This window comes from Zootermopsis nevadensis, unplaced genomic scaffold, assembly GCF_977971745.1.
Source record: "Zootermopsis nevadensis isolate Lab colony 2312 unplaced genomic scaffold, Znev_1.0 Znev_ptg000020l, whole genome shotgun sequence".
NCBI lineage: Eukaryota > Metazoa > Arthropoda > Insecta > Blattodea > Termopsidae > Zootermopsis > Zootermopsis nevadensis.
Genome location: NW_028259152.1, coordinates 15540283 through 15562489, shown reverse-complemented (window position 1 = coordinate 15562489; position 22207 = coordinate 15540283). Strand labels below are relative to the sequence as shown.

The following is a 22207-nucleotide window of genomic DNA, read 5'->3' as shown; positions in this document are numbered from 1 at the left end:
GACGGCCAATTTTAATATATTTTTAATACTATTTAAATAAATCACAATATGACGCACCTACAATATCTTAAAAAATAAATTATCAAGAATCCAATGGCATATTCTCAATTACTGAATGCCAAGTTTTGAACTCTTGCATAATAAACATTTTATACAATGGCCATGCCAGGACCCGAAACTCTGGCTTCTCATCAGAGGGAAAGATATGGACCAAGGGCAGCAAGCATGGAACAAGTCACACTGCAACAAGTTTCTTCTGAGGGCTTAAAATATCCCATGAAAATCGTCATTCTATCAGTACTCCAAACTTGTACTATCCTTCACATGTGAGAGTTCAGACAAACAAGGAGAATATCCTGCAGAAGATTTGGTTTGAAGCAGTGCAATCGGGTACTGATCCAAGCCACATCCTCTACTTGATATTTCCAACCACTTCTCACAGATGTTTCAACAGATACATACTAGCTTAGGCATCTTGCAAATAAATGACTATACCTTGTTCTTAAATTTATATATGTTCTACCATGTGCACTAAGCATCGGAAGAGGAGGGACAAAATATAATGGTGCGATAATTATGGCGTAGACATCTGTTTCAACTATTCTGATTACCACTTCCAAACCCAACTTTGTGGTATTATAAACTGTGATTTTTAATCTGTATGCATGCAATTTTTTGGGCATTTAAATCCGAGTACACCCTGTCTGCAGGATATTTAATTAGAATTAGATGTGCCAGCATTAATATACTGTGCAAGATTCAGGTTTCAGAACCTAGCATCTTAGAAAGGAGCACTAATGAGCCACTAACCTGAATTGGACTTTCACCTGCAGACCTCTTGGCAGGGTCCAAGCTAATGCGGGGAACAGGAACATTGTGCCCCTGCAGCCACTGTGCTGCAGACAACTGTGCCTCGCAGCCTGTTGTATCAGGAAATAGGTCTGCATGGAAGTCTCGGTACGACTGTTTAAACAAACATTAACAACAAATTTAAGCTCCTTAAAGTGCCAGCCATATTATTCCTGATCTAACGTCATGTTGTTGAAACACTGGCTGATGTTTCAGATTGATAGGCAAATGGTGAATATGGAAAGTGACAGATATATGCATAACTGCACATTTTCTCATGGATTATAACCCAATATAACGATCACAAAGCCAAGTTACGTGATGTGATGCACAACAAGTCTTAAAGTCTATGATGGATAAATGAGGAATACCAGTGTCATGTGTTAAAATACAAACTTGGCCTTGAAAGGTGAATTCTCCATCCTACTCGAGTACCATCAGCCACAGCACAGGCTTATAACAAGGGAATAGCCATAAAAATATAATCCATCAATTTTTGCCTTCAGCATTAGTTTCATTAAAATAATGTGATTTTATTGATACTATAGGGCACATCTCATTTCAGCATGCATGGTATTTTGATAAATATGGTATAGAAATTCATATTACATGACAATTAACAACATAGTAACAACATGACATAAAACTACGTCATTTGATATTGCAGCAGCTTGTAAACAAGTCCACAGATTTTATATCCAACACTTTCTGTATGATGATAATTACCATCACTCACAAAGAAAGACATATGAAGTTACTACTAAGAGAATCATAAACCAGTATTTTATTACTACCTGATTTGTTTGAACAGTTCCTCACCTTCCTTGGCACCTGGTACATTATGGGGATGACAGAAGAGGACGTCAGCTGCAGCAATCTGTTCACTTCCCCTTGCATAACAGCTAACGCCCGCTTTGGAACCAGGCAGGCACCTTTGGTCTGATCGCCATTGTGACGAATCCCTTCAATAAGGTACGGTTCTCGGTCAGTCACCTCAAGGTACGAGACAGTCGTGTCACCTTTCCCAGCAAGGAACAGCATTCCAGTATCAGGATCATACAGCGGGATCAAGATCCTGATTCATAAACAGCAATGAAATTAATCAGAACGAAGTTTGCAACGCATTGCTCAAACAATCAAACACTCAAAACATAACAGCAAATGGCCAAAGACACTTTTCTTGAATTTCCATAAACTAATTCCTTGTCTACAACCAATATATCAGCAAAACATAAAACGGGATACAAGAGATTTGTATGACACTATATAGTCTGAGGTACTGAAAAGCCATTGCAAGATAAACTAAAAATACATATAAGAGATTTGAATAATGCAACTAGTCTCCTCAGACAAATGCAAGGCACCCACAAGTCATCCTACATGCATATCCTCCCATTTGTTTTGCTCAGCCTTCGCTACTTTTTTTAGACCTCTCATCTGAAAAGGTTCCTAGGAAGTTACCAGAGTTTACAGCCTCACAGCTGATATTCACAAATGATTCACTCCTACTCAAGGCAAACTCAGTACAGAAGTAAAATCAACTGTTCTCAATGAATAATTTTTCATCCCAGCACATTTAAAAACAAACAAGGAGCATACTTACCCTGTAGAACTGTCCAAAACCAGGGACTTCTCACAGTCCTCAAAGTTCCTGAGATCTCGAATGAAAACTTCCCTCTGCCGACCCTGTAACAGACATACACTTTGCTAATTTAAAATTTACTTGCAGCATAGGACAACATGAATAACAGCAGCATATAGATTTGAAGTAGAACATAAAATAAACTCTCGATTATTCGACTTTTAGATTATCTGTGCACAAATTTTCTTTTACATAAATGCAGAAACATATTAACTAGGCATTTGACATTTTTCTGTGCCAGCTCTGCATCACAATTCTGCAGGAGGAAAACATTCAAAAAGGCTTGACCTTCTTTCATGAACACCATTTTATCATGCATATATGAAAAACACATGATAGGCAATATTCTCTATGGCAACCAGGCTCTCATCTTTGAAGGAGAAGACACCTCAGAGTGGACATATGTAAGTAGAGACAAGTTTCCATGTCAATCCAGAGCTGTGTAATGGAAATGACCAAATGTAACACCTTTTTGTAAATGGTATTTTAAAAGAAAACATATTTAATACTGAATATTAAATTTCTCTAATTACTCTGAGACTCCTGATACAAGTTCTCATAAAGACAGCAATGAAACTTTTGGTTCCAAAATTGTACGAAATTTCATGACTAACAGAGCAATTAACAGCTTTTCAGAAGAAATATGTTTCATGGAATCTGTTGGTATGTTAGTTAATTATAATTTGGAAACTGTACGTTAAGTGTATTATTCATACAGAAAAGAATTATTAAAATTAAGTCTATGCTTACAGAATCAAAACCAGTGGTAAGAATCCTGTTAGCGTCTCCTAACCACACCACTCGGGAATCTTTGATGCTCTGATGACTGTTAGCCATATGTGTAAAACTGTTTGCTGGTAAGCGTGGGTCCAGTATCCGAACTTGTTTGTCTTTACATGAAGTTGCAAGCAATGTTCCATCCTTCTTCCAGCTCAAAGACTGAATTACATCACTGTGCTCTGCATTAGCTGCAATAGAAAAATAAGTAGTAACAAGAAAAAACTGCTAAATAAGGCCTTCTGTTACACTACCAACACACACTAAACTCTATTAGGACTCAAGCAGCCAGATGCTCTTCTACTTTTCAGTCTCCAATAAGCACAACAGAAGCTTCTAAGTTATCAGAACAAACATTTTTCATACCATTTTCTTAAGCTTGTGCAAAATTCTTATCCTGAAAATGTCACAAATGACAACAGTTAATCACAGTTAAAAATACTGTTACATAATCAGTGATTACACTGTGGTTCTTAAAACTGAATGGAATTATCCGACACTATTACAATTACTCCTTGGATTAATATCTAATGCTTCGCTAATCACTGTCCTGGTTCACTGGATTGAACTATTTTCTGTTTTTGTTGTAATTACACCATTCTCAGTTCCATGGTTCTGCATTCTATGCTCCTTTACAGCTCTCAGTCGCATACTCACTTCACACTTCCTTGTTGCGTACTTCTGCCACGCTCATTTATTGTTCACTATTTCAAAACTCAGGTGGCTGTTTGCATGAACCCATATTTGAAGTACTTGTGACCATACCAGATGCCTACAGTTTTTTCCAAAAAGTTATAATGAAGTCCCAAAAGAGAGTCTTCTTTCTTATTGTTTGTAGAACTTTGTAGAATGCAGCATACATAGAATAACTGCACCAATGCAGGCAGTGTCTGGGCTTGGTGCCTAAGCCAATAAGGCCACCACAATATATAATAAATAACAACTGAATATATCACTCAGTTAAACACAGTTCTTAACTTTATTATACAGGGATGGAGGATTTCAACCCTCACATTATAAGGCTGCTTGCTGGACATTTATTCCTGAGTTAATGGTTTAGTGGTATGCTAGCGTGATGCATAGTTCAGTGAATCAATCGTGTAAGCCACAACAAACAAACAATAGAGGTCACACATTAAAAAACAGAAGAAATCATGAGATAAGTAAAAATGTTGTTCAAAGAATGAATATGTAACAAATTTTAATTAACATAATTCCTTAGATTCCAATTTAATATAATGGTTACTTTAGACACTACAGTAAAATCTCAGCATAATGAATCTTTGTGGACTGATAAATTATACACATCAGAATGAAAATTTGCAAAATTAAGGGCAATGAAGAGCCATTAATAATTAAAGATTTATTATTTTTACAGAGATCAATAAGTGGCACATCACCCATTCATAGTCATATTAGTGAACACAATACAATCATTCTTGCAATTGAATGATCTAACATTTGCATGATACGAGGGTGAGTCAAATGAAAACCGTAAAACTGAGATAAAAATTCGAAATATCGCGCCATTGTCCTGTAAGTTGGCAGACATGTTACCAATGCTATAAAGAGTATCCTATAGGTGGTAGTATAATGCAGACAAACATATCGCCATCACAGTGCCAATTTGAAAATGGCTGCTCCACTAGTTACGTGCACGAAAGAAGAACAACGTTCTGCAATTCGTTTTTTGATCAGTGAAGAATCTTGAAGAATCATCTTCGACCTGCAGTCAGATCAAAGCGACGTGGACTTTTGACTAGAGGTGTCCTTGACATGACAATGCTCGGCCCCATACTGCCCGTGCAACAGTTGCAACAATCCAAGACTTGCACTTTGAGTGTCTTCCACATCCGCCATAGTCACTAGACCTAGCCCCAAGTGATTACCACATGTTTGGGCCACTCAAAGAGGCGATAGGAGGAAAGAAGTTCCGTTCTGACGAAGAGATACAGCAGGCGGTGCATGAGTGGTTGCGCAGACAACCACAAGAATTTTTTTCTAGAGGAATCCATACACTTCATAAACGCTGGAGGGCCTGTATTGAACGAAATGTAGACTATGTAGAAAAATGATATAGTTGTGTACCGCTTTCACTCAATAAATTAAATTTAAAAAAAAAATTACGGTTTTCATTTGACTCACCCTCGTATAATATCTTTGCAGATTATCTTACACAAGAAGTATTTTAAGACAACACACAAATCACACTTCACTAAATGCCAACCGCTTAGTAATGAGAGCCTACCCATCGCATTGTTCACTAACTGATATGCCACTTCTGCTATCAGATACTTGATTATTACCAATTTCATTATCACTGCCACTAGATTCTGCTTCTGAAAGATTTTCTTTCAAACATCCCAAAACCGACACAATATCAGCATCATTCATCTCTTTGTTCTGTGCCATACTGCATATGAGGGAAATTACGGCAGTTAAAAGATTTTTAAAATATGTTTAGTCGAATATGTGATTTAATGATCCTTCTATTCAGCACTCAAAGCCTCAAAACAGCACTGACTGTCATGGGTTTGCCATTGTCAATTGCTCTGATTTCCCTATTCCAGTGGACGCATTCTGATTGTTACAAGCTTGTAACTATATGCTTCTATGTTTGGAGTCCAAAATGAGAAGATGACAACAAGGGATGGTTCAAGCACAGTTCAGGCAGTGATTTGTGTTCAGTCAGAAAAGTTCAGGACTGAAGCAGAATGTTGGTACTCATATCCAGTGAATTTGCATCCAGATACATTGTTAACATATAAACATGATGAGCATTGCCTGTAAGGGAATGGACAGATTACCGCAGATGCAATTCTGCGTCTCTAAGTGGTTATCATAAACATTAAACCTGATATTACAAGGGTTGTTAACAAAATATGTTTGTCTTATAGCTCACTAAACTGATGTTTAGACTACAGTACTATGAATACTTGTAAGCTTGTGATATGTAATGCACGTTTAACTGCTTGAAGGAAACATCAGTATTTTTAATTGCACTGATGGTACAGGAATGTGTATATACTCAGAAAATCTGTAAAGAAGAGATTACCTAATAAATTTGGGCAAAGATGGGATAATATTAAAATGATTTTAAGAAACAGGGTTAGAGGATAAAAAATTAATTAATTTTGCTCTGAATAAAGTCCAGTGGTGAGCTCTTATGTTTGTTGTAATGAACTTTAGGGATCCACAAAATGCAAGGGCATTTTATGCCTAGCCAAGCAATTATTAGCTTCTCAAGGACTCTGTTCCATGGAGTTAGTCAGTCAGTGAGAAACCTCTAGCACCAACAGTTTCGATGTTATGCCATGTCCCCACTACACCCTACCTGCTGGCTAGTGGGTCAAAAGTAGCCTTTATTGCTGGCTCCACTACTGTAGCTCTAGCCCTTCCAGGTGGTCTGAAGAAACCCACGTAAGAGAACAGCAGCTGACCTCACTCTCTAGCCCTCACTTTACCACAACTTCAGGAAATATTACCGTTACCAAATTACAAGAAAACTAAGGAAAAGATAATTGCAAATTAAATAATAACAAATTAATACTAAAATAAAAAGAAAAACATAATCCAATCAATTTAGATCAAACATAGCAACTGCATATAATAGTAAAAAAGGGTAACAAACCTGGAGACATACAATATTAGCTGACTGTACATATGACAAGAAGTTTGTACAAAAATACGACATAACACAAGAACAGTAAAATAAATTAAAGCCCCACCTGCAAACTTACAAAAAATTAAAATACATTTGCATGCCCAACTTACTAATTACAGAGAATTATGAAAGGACCCACAACAAGAAATGTACCCACTTTCCTGCCAAGAAATGGGCCTTACAACCACCACCCACACATTAGCCATGCAGATTTCCATTTACCAACAACATATTCCAAACTGAAACTAAGCAGTAATAACCATCTCCACACAAGATTACATCTCAATTCTGCCTCAACTACACAGCTATCATTGGCATAACACCTTGGCTGCCTGTAAAAAAATTATACAATTACTCACCGCTTACTACCTAAATCTCCTCACCTAAACCGTAAATTACACCTTGTACTTGGGATGCGACTGCAACCCCTTTTCTTTAATAAGACAACCACTCACACCACACAGGTCTATAAAGACCAACATTACCGGACAAGCCGACTGTATATTACGCAGATACCAACCATGATCAATATGGTTTCTGTAAGAATTACACCATCTCACAAAGAACAAGAAAAATATCACAGCTTTACCTGTCAGACTTCACAACACATTAACAAACTCTCTGAGAAAGGGGGCCTTGTGCTTACAGATTCTATAAGGGTTAAATGAAACTGTTTTGAACTTGAGCACAATATAAAACGTGTTTTTCCCAACCACTTTACACCACATGAAACATGCAGCCACAGGGTTCACACAAGTGAGATCAGAGATGGGAGGGTACAAAGGGATTGGTTAAGACTGATATTGTGACAAGCTCACATCACTAACATGTGGACAGGCTGGAAAGAGGAATGAAGAATAGCCAACTAGGCTTCACGAAGTCCCAGAATTTTTTTCAAATACATTCACTAGATGCACATGATGTCTGCAGCCTCGATTTATGTTAATTGGGTTCGACTCTAGCAAAAGGCATGAGAATTTATCATCACCAACATCTTAATCTCTCGAAAATGGAGTTTACTGCATGAGATATATAACGGACAGGATGTGTTAACTACAAGATGGGGAACAAAAATTACATGTGCATGAAACACTTACACAGCATTTCTTTCTCTGAGCTGATATCCCACAATGTCAAAGTTGTATATGAAGTAGTCGTAAGAAGAAAATCGGCTGTCGGATGAAAACAAACAGTTTCCACCCTTCTCTGCTTGTGAGAGAAAGTACATTCTGCGTTACTCAAACTTTCTTCCAAGCCTTTCTCTGGAATGTGCCACAGTTTCACCTGAAACATGACATACACACTCAACAAAGATTCCCATAAACTTCAATGGTACCAGTCTTGATAATATATGATATAACCACAAGGCTTAATTAGTAACACATTTATTTTAAACAAAGGAAATAAGACTTCTGTCAAAAATTAGATGAGTTATCATTGTCAAACTTCAGATGCTTTACCCTCAAGAAAAGGGCCTTCTAAACATTCTGGTTTACCAGAGCTAGTATGAACATGCTTGTGGCACCAAAAGAAATCACACTTTTGTAGTCTAAGAACTGTAATGATATGCCAAGACATAAATAATTGATAATCACAACATAAATATTATCCAAATTACCAGCACATCACAAGTCAAACCTTCAGCAGAACATGCAAAATTGCTTGTCTGCACTGCAGTCATAATCTGCTGCAGTTTCTCCATGAAACACAACTTCCACAATAAAAGAAGACAATTACACAACTATGCTAAGGTGAACTTTGGTGCCATGAGATTTTTTGGAACATTTCAATTTCACGCAATTATGCACCAAGATCAATAATTTAAAATATGGCACGTAAAATAAAATTACTAACAAGACAGTCCTGTGAGCCAGTTGCTAATAAACCATCATGGAAAGGTGAGAAGTCCATGTCTGTCACTGTGTCTGTATGAGCATGAAGAAGTGGCATTGTCTTACTCTTGCGACCACAGTCATCAATTGGAAGCACTGCAAGACTAGAACCTGAAAAATACAGAACATTCACACAAGCATAAACACAACAACAGGTACTTAATACCAAGCCATTATAAAATTGTAGTTTCATAATTAATATCCAAATTCAATGAAGACCACTGTCAAAACTTCTGTAAATCTGTAAATAACGTTAAACCTCACACTATCATAAATGTAAGAGACATTCGTTTTCTCTAATTAAACAAATACAAGTTTCTGCAGAATTTTATCGGGCAGATTTGTTACGTACCATTATGGTCAACATTAAATGCCATAAATGCAGCCGAAGCGGCAATGTTGTTCCCATACGTTTGGTAAGAACCAACAGAAATGTCTCGTATACAAGCTTCTGGCTTCGGAACGACTGGAGCAGCATTCTTGTATTTCGAAGCCTTGAATCGCCACGCCATTCCTAAATTTCTCTTCGTAAAAACAACTCATACAACAAAACACACACTGAAGGTATTTTAAGGGTTGGGTTTAGGCTTACAAAGGGGAAACTCAGGGAGGATACTGCTTTCGACGTTTATAATTCTCATACGAAATCATATAATTGTTCCAAGATGTACAAAATGTTAATTTGATATGAATCTCATTCAACACCAGTATATAACTTTCACTGTTTATGATAAATTAGGCCCTATTCCGCCCACTCTCTATGACTTTCCGTAAACAGCGTCGGATGACAGCTACGAACCGGACAATGTTGCCAATGCACACAGATGAGCAATGCAGACGTCATAAATAAAGTTGTCGTTTTAAATAATGCTTTAAATCTACTTTCATCATGTCTGAGAATCACAGCTTAAAGGAATCCTATTTTATTTTTTCCAATAATCTCATAAACAAAATATCCCACAATGGGATTTTGTAAAAGCATAATATTCATTATTCTGGCACCCTGAAAAAGGATTGTGATGCAGTGTGTTTCAGATGAACCACCCTTAAAGTAATAAAACAATGTGTTGAATATTCAGAATTTTATATTTTTATTTTTCTTGAATTATGCATCTAATTCTAGTCATTTATTCCAGAAATAATTTAATTGTACAGCCAAATTTTTATTGTTATCGAGTGAAGTGCTACCATGTGACATTCGCACAAAAGCGCTGAAGTCCATTGACAACGAATTCGAATTCGTTGACACAGTCAGAGAGTAAACGACTACATCTTCACAGTCGCACCACTTAAGCGGCCCAACTCGAAGCCATTTTTAAATTGTGATCCTCAATAATATTCATCCTACTGCCGTAAAAGTTCTTGGAGAGGAATCGTAGCTGAAATGGTTCGAAGCAATTTTGTGAAGTGTCTGAAAAATAAATTTGCATTCATTTTGGTTAGATATATCCCTTATATTGTGTGAACCTTAAATGAAACAGTATTTAGTTTGCTCACAAATTGATCGTAGTAGAAAACAAAAATCCCAAAGGTGTTCGTTATGACACATACTATTTAACGTTATCTCCTCAAACGTCATTTGGAAGTGGCAGTAAATAACAAATACGACATACCAATATCTGTCACTATTCTTTTCAATGTCTTGTGAAAGTGATGTATTTGCAAATTAACTCATACGTATCCATAGAAATGTAATAATCAATTTTGTAGAGCTCAATACTTCACTTCCTTCAACACCCCTTCTGTCAATATGGCAACATCGCAATACATTAGATTTGGGGTGGGGGGGTTACGCATTTCGCTGCACAGTGACGGACGAATAATTTGTATGATCATTGATAGATGGCAGGATCTGACGGGTGTGACGTCACCCAGTTTATACGACATTGACATATGGCAAAACTGGCGATTACATTTTATATACCTTTGGAGGTGCATCAAAACTGATCTTTGCTATCGAATGGTTAGCACTCATGCTTCGTATTCAGGAAAGTCCTGAGTTCAAATCTGTGCCAAAACACCGTTTTTTATGGCTAAGGCGTATCGTGGGTTTCCTCCAAATACTTGGCATCAATACTGGTGTAAATGCAGCAACGATTAAAATTTACCAATATCTACTTTCAAACACCCCTCCTTTAGGGTCCTTGTCAAATAATTCATCCCTCCCTTTCATCCTTGTTGATGTAAATAAACCATAACTCATTTCACTTCGCCCAAGATGATGCAACAAGTAGACCCCTTCCCATATGTGGCAGTTCTTACACAGATTAATAACCATCTTATATAAGACACAGTCAAATCTGAAAAGAGCACAAACAGAAATTTTTATTTCCTGTGGATGGCATTGTTGGAAATAACAGCCCATTTGACTTGGTCTTTTCATAAAGCTGGATGGGCTATAGAAGCACTTTAAAATTAAATACAAAGTGATCAAAAAGTCACAAACCTATATTAAAATATACATTGAATGGCAATTCAATACAATTTGACTGAGTTAATAAACACACATTATACAAGAGCCCATGCAGATTGTGTTGTGTTGTAACCTGCTCACATCAATTGTCTTAAAACAGCTGAAGTGGAATGATATCTTTCATATAAATGCAATAAGTGTTCATTGTTGAACACCATCTGGTATCATGTTTTTTCTTAACTTGCCAGAATGAATTTTGGGATACAATTCCCAATTCTCCTATGCCAAATAAATCAACAGTATCTCATCTGGTAAAACCATTTTCATGATACAGGAAGCATGCATGTTTTCTGATTTCAATGTAATTTTATTTTGTGACAAAACATGTATCAAGAATGGGTTGCATTACTTTTTAATCATGGTATGTTGCAATAATTTGTCTGCAGACTCAGTATAAAAGGTGCAGTGGCAAAGCTCTTACATAGTGCACACTAGCCTTGCCTTTGGTGACACAGATAATACTTAAAATTTGGTTATGCCATTAAAATATTTGTGTGTGAAACATAATTGATTTGATGGAGTAAGCATTTCTTAACAATATTTAATGTTCCAACTTGTACATATAATTTACATAGTGCCTTTATTGTTTGATTAAAGTCATTTAAAGGAGACATCCCAGTTTTAATTGTACAGATTTACTTAATTAAGGTCTAAGAAAACAAGAAGGAATTGGAACTGTATGGAACACACCAACTTCTGAGACAAATGTCCCTTTTTAGTACATAATAAATCTTCCCAATTTTATTTATAGTACTTATGTTTTCACCCAGCAAATTAACATCATGAACATACATAAACAGAAAAATCTATGTATACATTCATGTCTCACGACCTGACTGCATACCAGATTAATAATGACAAATAATAAATTCTTTAAAAATGAGACGAAGATCAGACATTTGTGAAGGACAGTAAAAAATAAAAATTGCATTTATGAAGAAATTAAGGTCACATTAAATTTGAGGAATGTTTCCTACAACACTGTTCAGAATCACTTTCGTCTTTCCATCTACTATACAAAAACATACTGAACAAAATACACAGAACTATAATTTGATTTGTTTTTTGTACAGATCAGAAACTTGGTCTCTCACATTAAGTAAAAATCATAGACTGATGGTGTTTGAAAACAGTGTGCTGAGGAAAATATTTGGACCTAAGAGGAATAAAGTCACAGGAAGATGGACCGAATTGCATGATGTAGGGCTTCAAGAAGAGATCACACAAGCCAAAATCTGGAAAGTGTGATAACCAGGACCAACCATACCTTAAATGTGCAGGTCATGAAAATAAGAACATGCGGCACTGCATGTTTTGAATGTCTTCTAAACAGAAAAATTCCTTGAAACTGACATCCATTCCTTGGAGGAAGGAAGACACTGATATTCAGTATTGACACAACCTTTCAGAAAAACTGTTCCAACAACACAATAAGCCAAAACAGTCATTTCTGGGTGCAAGCTTGTCCTCACTGTCATCTGTAGCTTGAATATGCATATTTAACTTAATTTACACAGCCAATAACATAAAACTGGACGTCATCTGTAAAACACACATTCTGCAGAATTGCAGGGTTTTCCTTAAAAAAAAAGGATGCTACAATGGATCATAAAAGTCAACTCTTGTCTTGGCCAACCTATTTGAATTTTTTGAGGAAATAATTCTGAATCTTTTCAAGCATATCTGCATGTTGATAATTCCCCTATGGCAAGTTGTACAGAAAGACGTCAGATGTTCCAAGAATGTGTATCAAGGCATGGTGAACATGTGCAATGTTTTCTGGTGTTGTGACAAACAACACCATTTATACTGTCAACCACGGTACCAATTCATTTCAAACTTATTAACTTATCTGTTTACTGCAGACAGTAGTGTACTTGTCAAAAACCAATAGTAAAATTTGTCCCGCTACGTGCCGTAAAGGTGCTTGGGGTGAGTGGAGGTATAACTCCTCTTTCTTGACCTCAGCACTAGATGGGGGTGAGTGGTCAGCATCACGCCCCGGCCGGCTTTACCCCCGGGAAAGGACCCCGGTACCCATTGTAGAGGAGGCTGGGTGGGCCCCAGAGCCGGTCTGGACGCAGAGGCTAGAGGAAAAATCCTCTGCTCCCGTCGGGGATCGAACCCCGGTCGTCCAGCCCGTAGCTAGTCACTATACTGACTGAGCTATCCCGGCTCATTGTCGAAATCCAATAGAGACACACATTCCATTAATGGTGTGAACAGTGGCATCACAAACACTGCTACTTGCCACATATTTCAATTCAGCAGTGTTTACAGCGTAAACAATAGTTTAAATTATGTGCCAAACTACTTTAGTCAATGGTGGCAGTAAGCATGGAAATCTACGCAACTTGACACCTGTGTAGTACTTTTACCTCCTTTCTTTGTGTGTGCAATGAAGTTCTGTCAAAAGTTTATTTTTTGCACCAAAACCCATGAAACAGACAATATTAAAACTGGAGTGTCTTTTTTAAAGAACCTGTGTATAATGTATGAATTATTTACAAATGTGCCAACATGTGTAAAATATTAGTCTTCTCTCTGAAGAAACTGATTGGGATAGAATCTAAGGCCTTCGATACTTTCATCCCTACAAGCTTTCCCATATTTCTCTGTCGTCATTAAACGCTCCTTCGCTAATAAAACAGAAATACCGAGCATTTGGGCCAATTCTTCTGCAGTGAGGGAGCCTTGATCTTCCAACTGAAACAATATAAATAATAGGTTATCACTAGGCTATTCAGATAATAAATTACTTTTCTTTTTCTGTACTTATCCTGAATTTGCTGCCTGAAGAGAGTGCACTGCCCAAGATTCAGGTGCTCCGTGCTCCAATATAAACCAGATATATCATCACCTGAGCTAACTTTCTCAGTAACTGGGCTTTGGTTCACAAATTCCTATCAGACCTAACTGTATAATGAAGAAATGTTAATGTACTTACCGCAAGAGCTGTATTCTTTACAACATTCACATCACTGTGACTGTGAAGCTGCAAGACTTTGACTCCACTATCAAACTGCCGCAGTCTAAGGGGAAGATTCAATTTCTCCAGCATGTGACAGGCCTGAATAAGGTCTTCAGGTGACAATAGTTCCAATCCTCGAGCACGATTCACTCGGCAATAAACGTCAGTTAACGCCATCATGCCTCCAACATCCTGCACATTATTAATAAAGGGAAAGCAAACTTCCTTAGTTACCAGTAGTTTTCCAAACTATCAACCAAACACATGCAGACTGACTGATTCCAGATTTATTTTATGATCCTTTTGTTTAACCCATTTCAAAGTATTATTCTAGAATTTTCATGGAAGGAATGATGAAAACCACAACAACAACAAATTCAGTAAAACCTTTATCTGAGCTGAGTTTTGAATCAAGGACCTCTTACACATACAGCAGGAGTGCCAGGCATCTTGAGATGATATGAATACAAAATATTCCATCCATAGGAGGTGGGGCTTGAGTACCTCAGTGACCCCAAGAGCTATGTTGGCGGTAGGGCCTCCCTAGCCAGATTGGTTGAGGGGGAGAGGTCAGACTAAGACAGGTACCCTGGTCCTCCAGGTTGGGGGTTGGTCGCAAGGCTAACAACCTTGCACCGTAAAAAGGAAGATGTTTTGAAACCTCAATCAAAGCCTCGGACAGACAACCTAACAGAAGGCAGCGGAGGATAGGACCGAATGGAAGAGGAGAATTGAGGAGGCCATGGACCGTATACGGACTGGAGAGTCATAGAAGAAGAAGGATTTCTGGTAAATAAATGGTCAAGCTCTCACATGTGGCATATCAAACTTTTTAAGAAAGAATACAAAATTTTATAATTGTTCTGTTGCTTACTATCATTTTGAGTAAATTGAGAAACAGTACACCAAATGTAAAAGCTACATTTTTACAGTTTCGGTAATCACGGGTGGAAATAACCAAAGCGCTGAGTCCTACACTTGGGAAATCTTATTCCAGCCCTATGCTACATTGGGTCAAACAGTTCTGAAAATGGCACAAAAGAAAACTTGAAGGGTTATATGCTATGTTAATGCCAAGAAATGAGACATTACTTTAAAAATCTCAGATATGTAAAAAAAATTACATCAGTAAGCATGAAAATCTTGTAACCACAAATCTATACTTCATTTTCATAATGTAAAACAATTATAGAATTAATGCGTATAACACAAGGTTCATGCTCCGAAGTGATTCATTATAGAAAAAAAACAGCTCTGTAAAGCACGTAGAATGGAGTCAGAGAGGCACATTCGTACTTTACTGATACCACTGCAAAACTTCCTTGAAACAAATTGGGTAGCTTGAACTATTATTTAACTATCCAAGTGAAGATGTCAAAGAATGAAGATGAAGTTAAAAGAAATAAACCTACTTACTTTCCATCTACTGATTAACTCTGTGTGTGTTGGGGGGGGGGGGGGGGGGGGGGGGGAGAAAGTAAAAAGGCTGTACTACAACATCCGAAATTTTTCTGAAAATTGAAATCAATGACTCATAAGCTAAATAACAGAAGAATTATAACAAAATATAGAAGTGACACATTCTAACAACTAGCACCATTCTGAAGTGCAAATGTTAATTTTTATCAGATTAACATTTGGGTTATCACTTAATCTCTTGCCATTTTAGGAATGCAAGTACTGGCATTTGCAGGGTTTAATGTATTTGCTCATTTCTTAGTCTGTCATTACCGTGATTGGCTCTTCTAATATATCAGCCAGTTGTCTTGCAAGTTCTATGTAGTACTTGTTCTCACTGCGAAAATCAGTCCTTGTTACTGGATCATCAATTCCAAGGCTCAACAAATATGACTTGAATCTCACAGTCTCATCCTCTGTTATGTCACCTTGCCTTTCCTGAAACAGATTGAGAAACAAGGTTTTATAGTGAAGAAACCTTATTGAAAAATTCAGAGTTACTCAGCTGGTCATGACATTTCTTGAATTTCTTCTTCTTGTAGCGTTATAACCCTATGTGGGTCTTAGCTTGTTCGACAAGTTTTTTCCATTCTGTCCTATAAATTTCTTGAATTTAAGGAACCAAAATGTTCATTACTATGTTTTCAAAAGTCCATCACTGGCCCATATCTGAATACAAACAACGGTTGTATTTACTCACTAAATTTAAACTGCACCTCTTCTGTAAACTAAGTATGCCACTACAGCACAGAATACTAAGAAATTGTATCTGGTATTTGTATTCAAGCACATTATATTCAAAGGTAAAAATTCATAATGTTATGTAACAAGAATGGTTGGCACAGGTAACTGAATGTATCTGTCCTTACCTTGGGTATAAAATTGTAAATATAATCAAACAAAATACCAGTAGCTAACTCACTCTAATCTTCTGAGAGATATTCTTGGAAAGGTTGACCATATCTTTGGCCATACCCATAAGTTTACTAAGATCCTGAAAAGCTCTTGAGATACTTTCATCTGCTGCTTTCTGTTTCTCCTGAATACCTCTTTCAATGCCAACAATACCAGCTCGTAATTTGACATCTGATGCCTGAAAAAATCAAGTACATTTCATAGTTGTGTTGAAATATCAGAAATTCCACCATAACATATGTGAAGATTGGGGATATGAGAATATGGACCTCCCAGTATCATAAAGAACACCCAAGATGTCATGCTTCTTAGTATCATGAGAACTGTAAATGATGACAGATTATAAAAATGTAACTGTTACTTTTCCCCACTTAATAGTACCTGCACCTGGTCGTGGTGGTGGGGCTTAGAGTACCTCAGTGACCCCAAGAGCTATGCTGGCGGTAGCATAGCTACTAGTAGGGCCTCCCTAGCCAGATTGGTCGAGGGGGAGAGGTCAGACTAAGACAGGTACCCTGGTCCTCCAGGTTGGGAGTTGGTCGCAAGGCTAACAACCTTGCACCTTAAAAAGGAAGAGGTTTCGAAACCTCGATCAAAGCCTCGGACAGACGGACCTAACAGAGGACCGAACGGAAGAGGAGGATTGAGGAGGCCTTGGACCGAATACGGACCAGAGAGCCATAGAAAAAAAAGACTGTTACTTTACTGGATTTTTCCTTGTTGTATAATGTTTGCACAAAGAGCATAAAATAAGGGCATAACAGGGAGGTCATATTAAATCTATCCATTTCTCAGCTCACCCAAGCATGTTACATACCCTACCCATCTCACCACCTTTTTATTTGATCATCCTACTAACTATGGCAAAGAATACAAACTACTTATCTCATTATGCATTATACAATTACGACAAATATTCTCCTAAGCACTCTGTTCTCAAACAACACCAATCTGTATCTTTTCTTAATGTGTGACCAGGTTTAACATCCATACAAATCAATAGGTAAAATTATAATTCTGTATATTTTAATTTTTAAATTTTTTTGATAGCAGAAGAGAAGACAAAAAGAACGAACTGCAAGCATTCCCTATATTTAGCCTGCTATTAATTTACTCATTAACATAATTCTAATTTGTTAATATCATTTCCAAATATTTTAACTTTTCCACATTTTCAAAGGATTTGTTAGCCACCTTTATACAGAAAGGTACATAATTAATAACCTGTAGGAAAGTGCAGGAATATTGTACGCACTTTTAAAGATCTCTTGGCTGAAATTCTTTAACCAGCTGAATATAGCAAGTCCTGTGCCATGTGTTAAAATTTCTGCAAAATTCTCTCTCTATCAATGAAATTCAGCAATTGTTTGTGAAGTAATTATTCAACATGTGGCTCATATTTGTGTAAATAAAGTATTCCCATAAATATGGCACAATTAGCATTATAAACCATTGAAACTGTTTCTGCCTTGTGTTTACAGATGGCCTGCTCTTCCTAAAGGAATATATGTTTGAGATATGATTTTTGGTAAGAGTAAGGAAATAACTTGTTTGGAAGTTCTATATGCCCTGAGTATGTCTTTCCATTCTTGTTATACCTGAGATGGAGTTGCAGCAGGTGAGAAGTTTTCCCACTTCTTGCTCTGAATTGTCTCATTAATTATCTGCACAAAATTACTGTTCAGACCCTCCTTAAAAGAAAGCTTCATGTAATGGTGGCTGCTCCTGTTTACAGGCCCAGGAATTTTGCCTTAAAAAACAAACAACAACTTCTGTTTGATTACAATTCAAATGTTAGTGTTCTTCAAACCAATTAGTTTAACTCGTGATAAAGAAAAACACTATGCTTCTGAATTTTTTCTACCCACAAACCTGTGACGGAGAACTGTAATTGGAAGAATAAAGTTCAGATTTGGATTACCTCTAAGATTAATTACGGTGAACAGGGAAGAACCGTACTCAGTTATAGATCATGGTCTTCTGGGTTGCACTGTGCAGCAAGTTATGTTGCCTCTGCCCCAAGGTTATAAATGTATGTGAATATAAAATATCAAAACTGCTTCTCTGACCATCCATTTAACACGGCCTCAATTAAATCCTGTGTTTAAAGTGAGGTAAAGTAAAGCTGTTCCACTATGTGCTATTTAGGCGCCCGTTGGGGAACGAAAACCGGTCATCTAATCCGTAGCCAGTCACTATACTGACTGAGCTAACCTGTATTAGGGTCATCTAAATACAAAGAAGAGCGCTAATGACGCGACCGCAATGTCTCTTTCCTGACCTTGAAAGATTAAACAAATTACCATAATCTGTTACATTATACTCTTGAAAATAAAATGAATTTCCTCAGCTTTGGTGATACTGTCAAATGCTAATACAGCACCCATCTATATACCACTTGCCCTAGCATTGTGCTCATGAAAGCCCAGCAACAGGAAAACAAAAAGACTCACTTTTCCATCATCAGTGGTACTCTGACAGGGTGAAACAGTATAAAATATACCCTTTTAACATTTTTCTTTACAAAAATCACAGTCATATTATTAGTGCTCTTACTTCACATGTAGGAAGTCACAGTCTTAAATATAAGCACAGAGACCAGTAGCTATTCTGACTGAGGAGTGTCAATGTTTCCCTCAATCAACATCATTAAACATTTTCTTTAAACTTATTGTCTCATATATTTCACCTGGCAATGCCTGAGAAAGGTGAAGTACAATTTTCTTGCTTCGGCTGAAACCAAACGAAGTGCTTCCCGTTTCTTCTTCCACAAACACAACATAACGAAGAGGTAAGGAGAGACATGTTAGCCCTCTGGGAATATCACCTGGTCGAGCCCACAATAAGCGATGGGACGTCAAGACAACTTCTCCACCTTCAAATGAGGTCTGAAAAACACAAACATATTTACACAAATCCAGTTTAACAATGCGTTACTAGTGATTTCAGCACAAACTTCAGAGACAAATATAAACTGCTGGTATCTGAAAACAAAAATACAAAGGTAAAATGGTAAAGTGATCCACATGCTTAAATACTATGCTAAGAAGTGAAAGAAAACTCCACACATTCTTAACCACACCACCAGGCCTGTCCCACCCCCACCTCCATGCCATGCATCCAGAGCAGGCTCCACTGTCTCAGGCTCCCTACAGTAATGTGTCTTAAAACACTGTAAACAATGCTGAAAAACTTTGTATTTATGACATGTGGGATTATTCAACTGTATGATTAGTTTCAAGATTTAAAAATTGAATTAACATATTTTGCAAATGAACACTAGCTACTCATCCACCCTGGACAACTTGTCACAAAGGCAGAGACATAAAAAAACCAAAAAGACAAATGTGTTTAAGACTGGGTTGATCCTGCGAAGGATGTAGATGAAATGTTATCTCCTATCCCACTCCTACTCTACAGAAGAATTTATCTCAACCAAAAATTCTCAGCTATTATAAACACATGTAAGCAATATTAGGTTTGATTTATTGTGTAATTATTTTTGCAGTAATACTGTACTTGACTGCAAATTACTGTCATAACTATGTAATTTATATTTGTATTAGAAATTAGAGTTTTGAAATGTAGTTTTGAGTTTTGAAATGTGGTGTTGGAGAAGAATAGAGAAGATCAGGTGGACGGATCGAGTGACCAACGAAGAAGTATTGAGGAGAGTCAACGAGCAAAGAAGCATTCTGCAGGCGATTACACGAAGGAAAGCTAACTGGCTGGGACATATTATGAGAAGGAATGGGTTACTGAGTGATATCATCGAAGGCCAGGTTGAAGGAAAGCGAGGACTGGGAAGAAGATTGATACAGCTAACCGACGACCTTAAACAAGGAAAGAAGATGACGTTCCAGGAATTAAAGCGAGAAGCCGAGAATAGGGACAACTGGAGAGCTCTTTTTGGGCAGAGCAATGGACCTGTCGTAAGACAGAACACTTAAAAATAATAATAATTAGAAACAACTACTCTTTTGTACCAAGACATGTTCTACATCTTTGGCTTGAGCCTATGAAGGATATATGGAATGTAAATAAATTATAATCTATTCTCAACATTACTGTATCACCCTGTAACTTATGGCAGAAGTCACACTCAAAACCAAGAGGAAGCAATTTAAGATCAAAGATGATTCTGAAACATGATGTGCAAGGTGTCACAAATTAAATGTATCTAACACAAGAAGGAAAACAATGATTGCATAATGACATATCTTTATTCCACATAACCTTTCACATTTAATACTTGTTCCTTACCTGTAAAGCCTCGAGACTAGTGTTACATGAATTTATGGTTTATTCAACTATGCCATCAGTAGCTCAAACTATATAGCATGTAATTTTAGGCTAATTAATAATGAACTGAAGAGGATATGGACAGCTACACACTAAAATTTATAATGCATTTTCTAAGACCTGTTATATCAAGAGCCCTTAGCGCTGTAGCTTAGTTAGCTTATATTCAAGTCTGGCACTGATATTACTCTGGAATGAAATGCACTGAAGGCGCTCGTTGAGAACGTGTGGCTAGGAAAGAATTATTTTAAGATACTTTCAACGAAACTTACATTTACAAGAACTTTTGCTGGAAAACCAACCTTTTCGTTTCCGTCATACAGGTTCACGCCTTTCTCGCGAATAAGGAAACTTTCACCGGAACTCAGACGGGCTTCTGCATATTCAAAACGATCCATGCTGTAATTTCAATAAACACAGAATCATTCATAACGTGTCATTCGCACCTATTTCACCAAAATAGTGCCCCATTCATCGCACAGCTGACAAATTCATCACGTGCAATTATCTAACAGTTGCACAGCCTGAAATATGACATGTTAAATCATGCTAGTCTACATTCTTTTAAAATATGCAGATTTCCATATGCTTTAACAATACCGTCACAAACGTTCCACATCATCAATTAACAATTCAAAATAATTTTCTGCTTTTCAATTTCGCAATGTTCACCGAAATTGACAAGCACAGACTTTCATAACGTACACAATCCATATAGAATGCAAATTACGACACCGCACACAGAAGTTGATATCTGGTTAAATATTCTGGTTTAATTAAGTAACATTACGGAACCCAATGTCATACAATACGGGTAAACCGTGTCAATGGTAAAGTTACAAAAAGCGAAAAACTTAATTTCAGCACTAACAAATACAAAAATAGAAGCGATATGTTGTTGTGACACGTTGACAACTACTTACAATGCTAAGTGGCCTCACAACTCGGAACACCTTAATTCACAAATACAAATAATATTTGTTGTTAATAGCCTAGAAAATGTTTACATTATGTACTTCAATAAGCAATTAAGATTAAGAATATGTAGAAACCAAGGACTTCGATTCTCAACGGTACATCGCATTGGTACCTAAAATTAATAATAACGAGTATTGCTAAAAGTAAGGAATAACTGAGACCGCTTACTACCGCCCTCCTTTTTTTTGGCAACTTCTAAAAACAAACTCTTTGTTTCAAATTAAACACTGCCTTTTTGTCGCTTCTTAAAGCCAACTTCTTTTCAGAAAATATGTATTCTACGAAG

At 37.0% G+C, this 22207-nt stretch overlaps 2 protein-coding genes across 12 annotated transcripts in view; both read right to left on the bottom strand.

The window, feature by feature from the left end:
* The window catches only part of pod1 (coronin), a 43983-nt gene extending 34349 nt beyond the window's left edge, over positions 1 to 9634 (bottom strand). For all 4 annotated transcript variants that reach the window (XM_022076524.2, XM_087351949.1, XM_087351950.1 and 1 more), the window contains exons 1-7: positions 9177 to 9634; positions 8787 to 8935; positions 8030 to 8216; positions 3242 to 3459; positions 2453 to 2535; positions 1669 to 1924; positions 811 to 963 (exon numbers count right to left, since the gene is read on the bottom strand). In XM_022076524.2, coding sequence (XP_021932216.2) covers positions 811 to 963; positions 1669 to 1924; positions 2453 to 2535; positions 3242 to 3459; positions 8030 to 8216; positions 8787 to 8935; positions 9177 to 9336 — 1206 coding nt within the window. In that variant the 5' untranslated portion in view covers positions 9337 to 9634. The remainder of the gene's footprint in view (positions 1 to 810; positions 964 to 1668; positions 1925 to 2452; positions 2536 to 3241; positions 3460 to 8029; positions 8217 to 8786; positions 8936 to 9176) is intronic.
* Positions 9635 to 11818: 2184 nt separating this feature from the next.
* On the bottom strand, positions 11819 to 21885 carry Vps36 (vacuolar protein sorting 36). 8 transcript variants are annotated; one of them, XM_022076487.2, is made up of 8 exons: positions 21867 to 21885; positions 21216 to 21342; positions 19331 to 19529; positions 18240 to 18391; positions 16649 to 16819; positions 16000 to 16164; positions 14245 to 14460; positions 11819 to 14003 (listed from the first exon to the last, which is right to left on the bottom strand). In XM_022076487.2, the coding sequence occupies exons 2-8, from the start codon at positions 21339 to 21341 to the stop codon at positions 13830 to 13832; spliced, it is 1203 nt and encodes a 400-aa protein (XP_021932179.1). In that variant the 5' UTR covers position 21342; positions 21867 to 21885; the 3' UTR covers positions 11819 to 13829. The 8 variants fall into 8 exon arrangements, with proteins under 8 accessions (XP_021932179.1, XP_021932184.1, XP_021932178.1 ...); XM_022076492.2 differs by having other exon boundaries at positions 21246 to 21342; XM_022076486.2 differs by lacking the exon at positions 21867 to 21885 and adding an exon at positions 21649 to 21784.
* Positions 21886 to 22207: the final 322 nt, after the last annotated feature.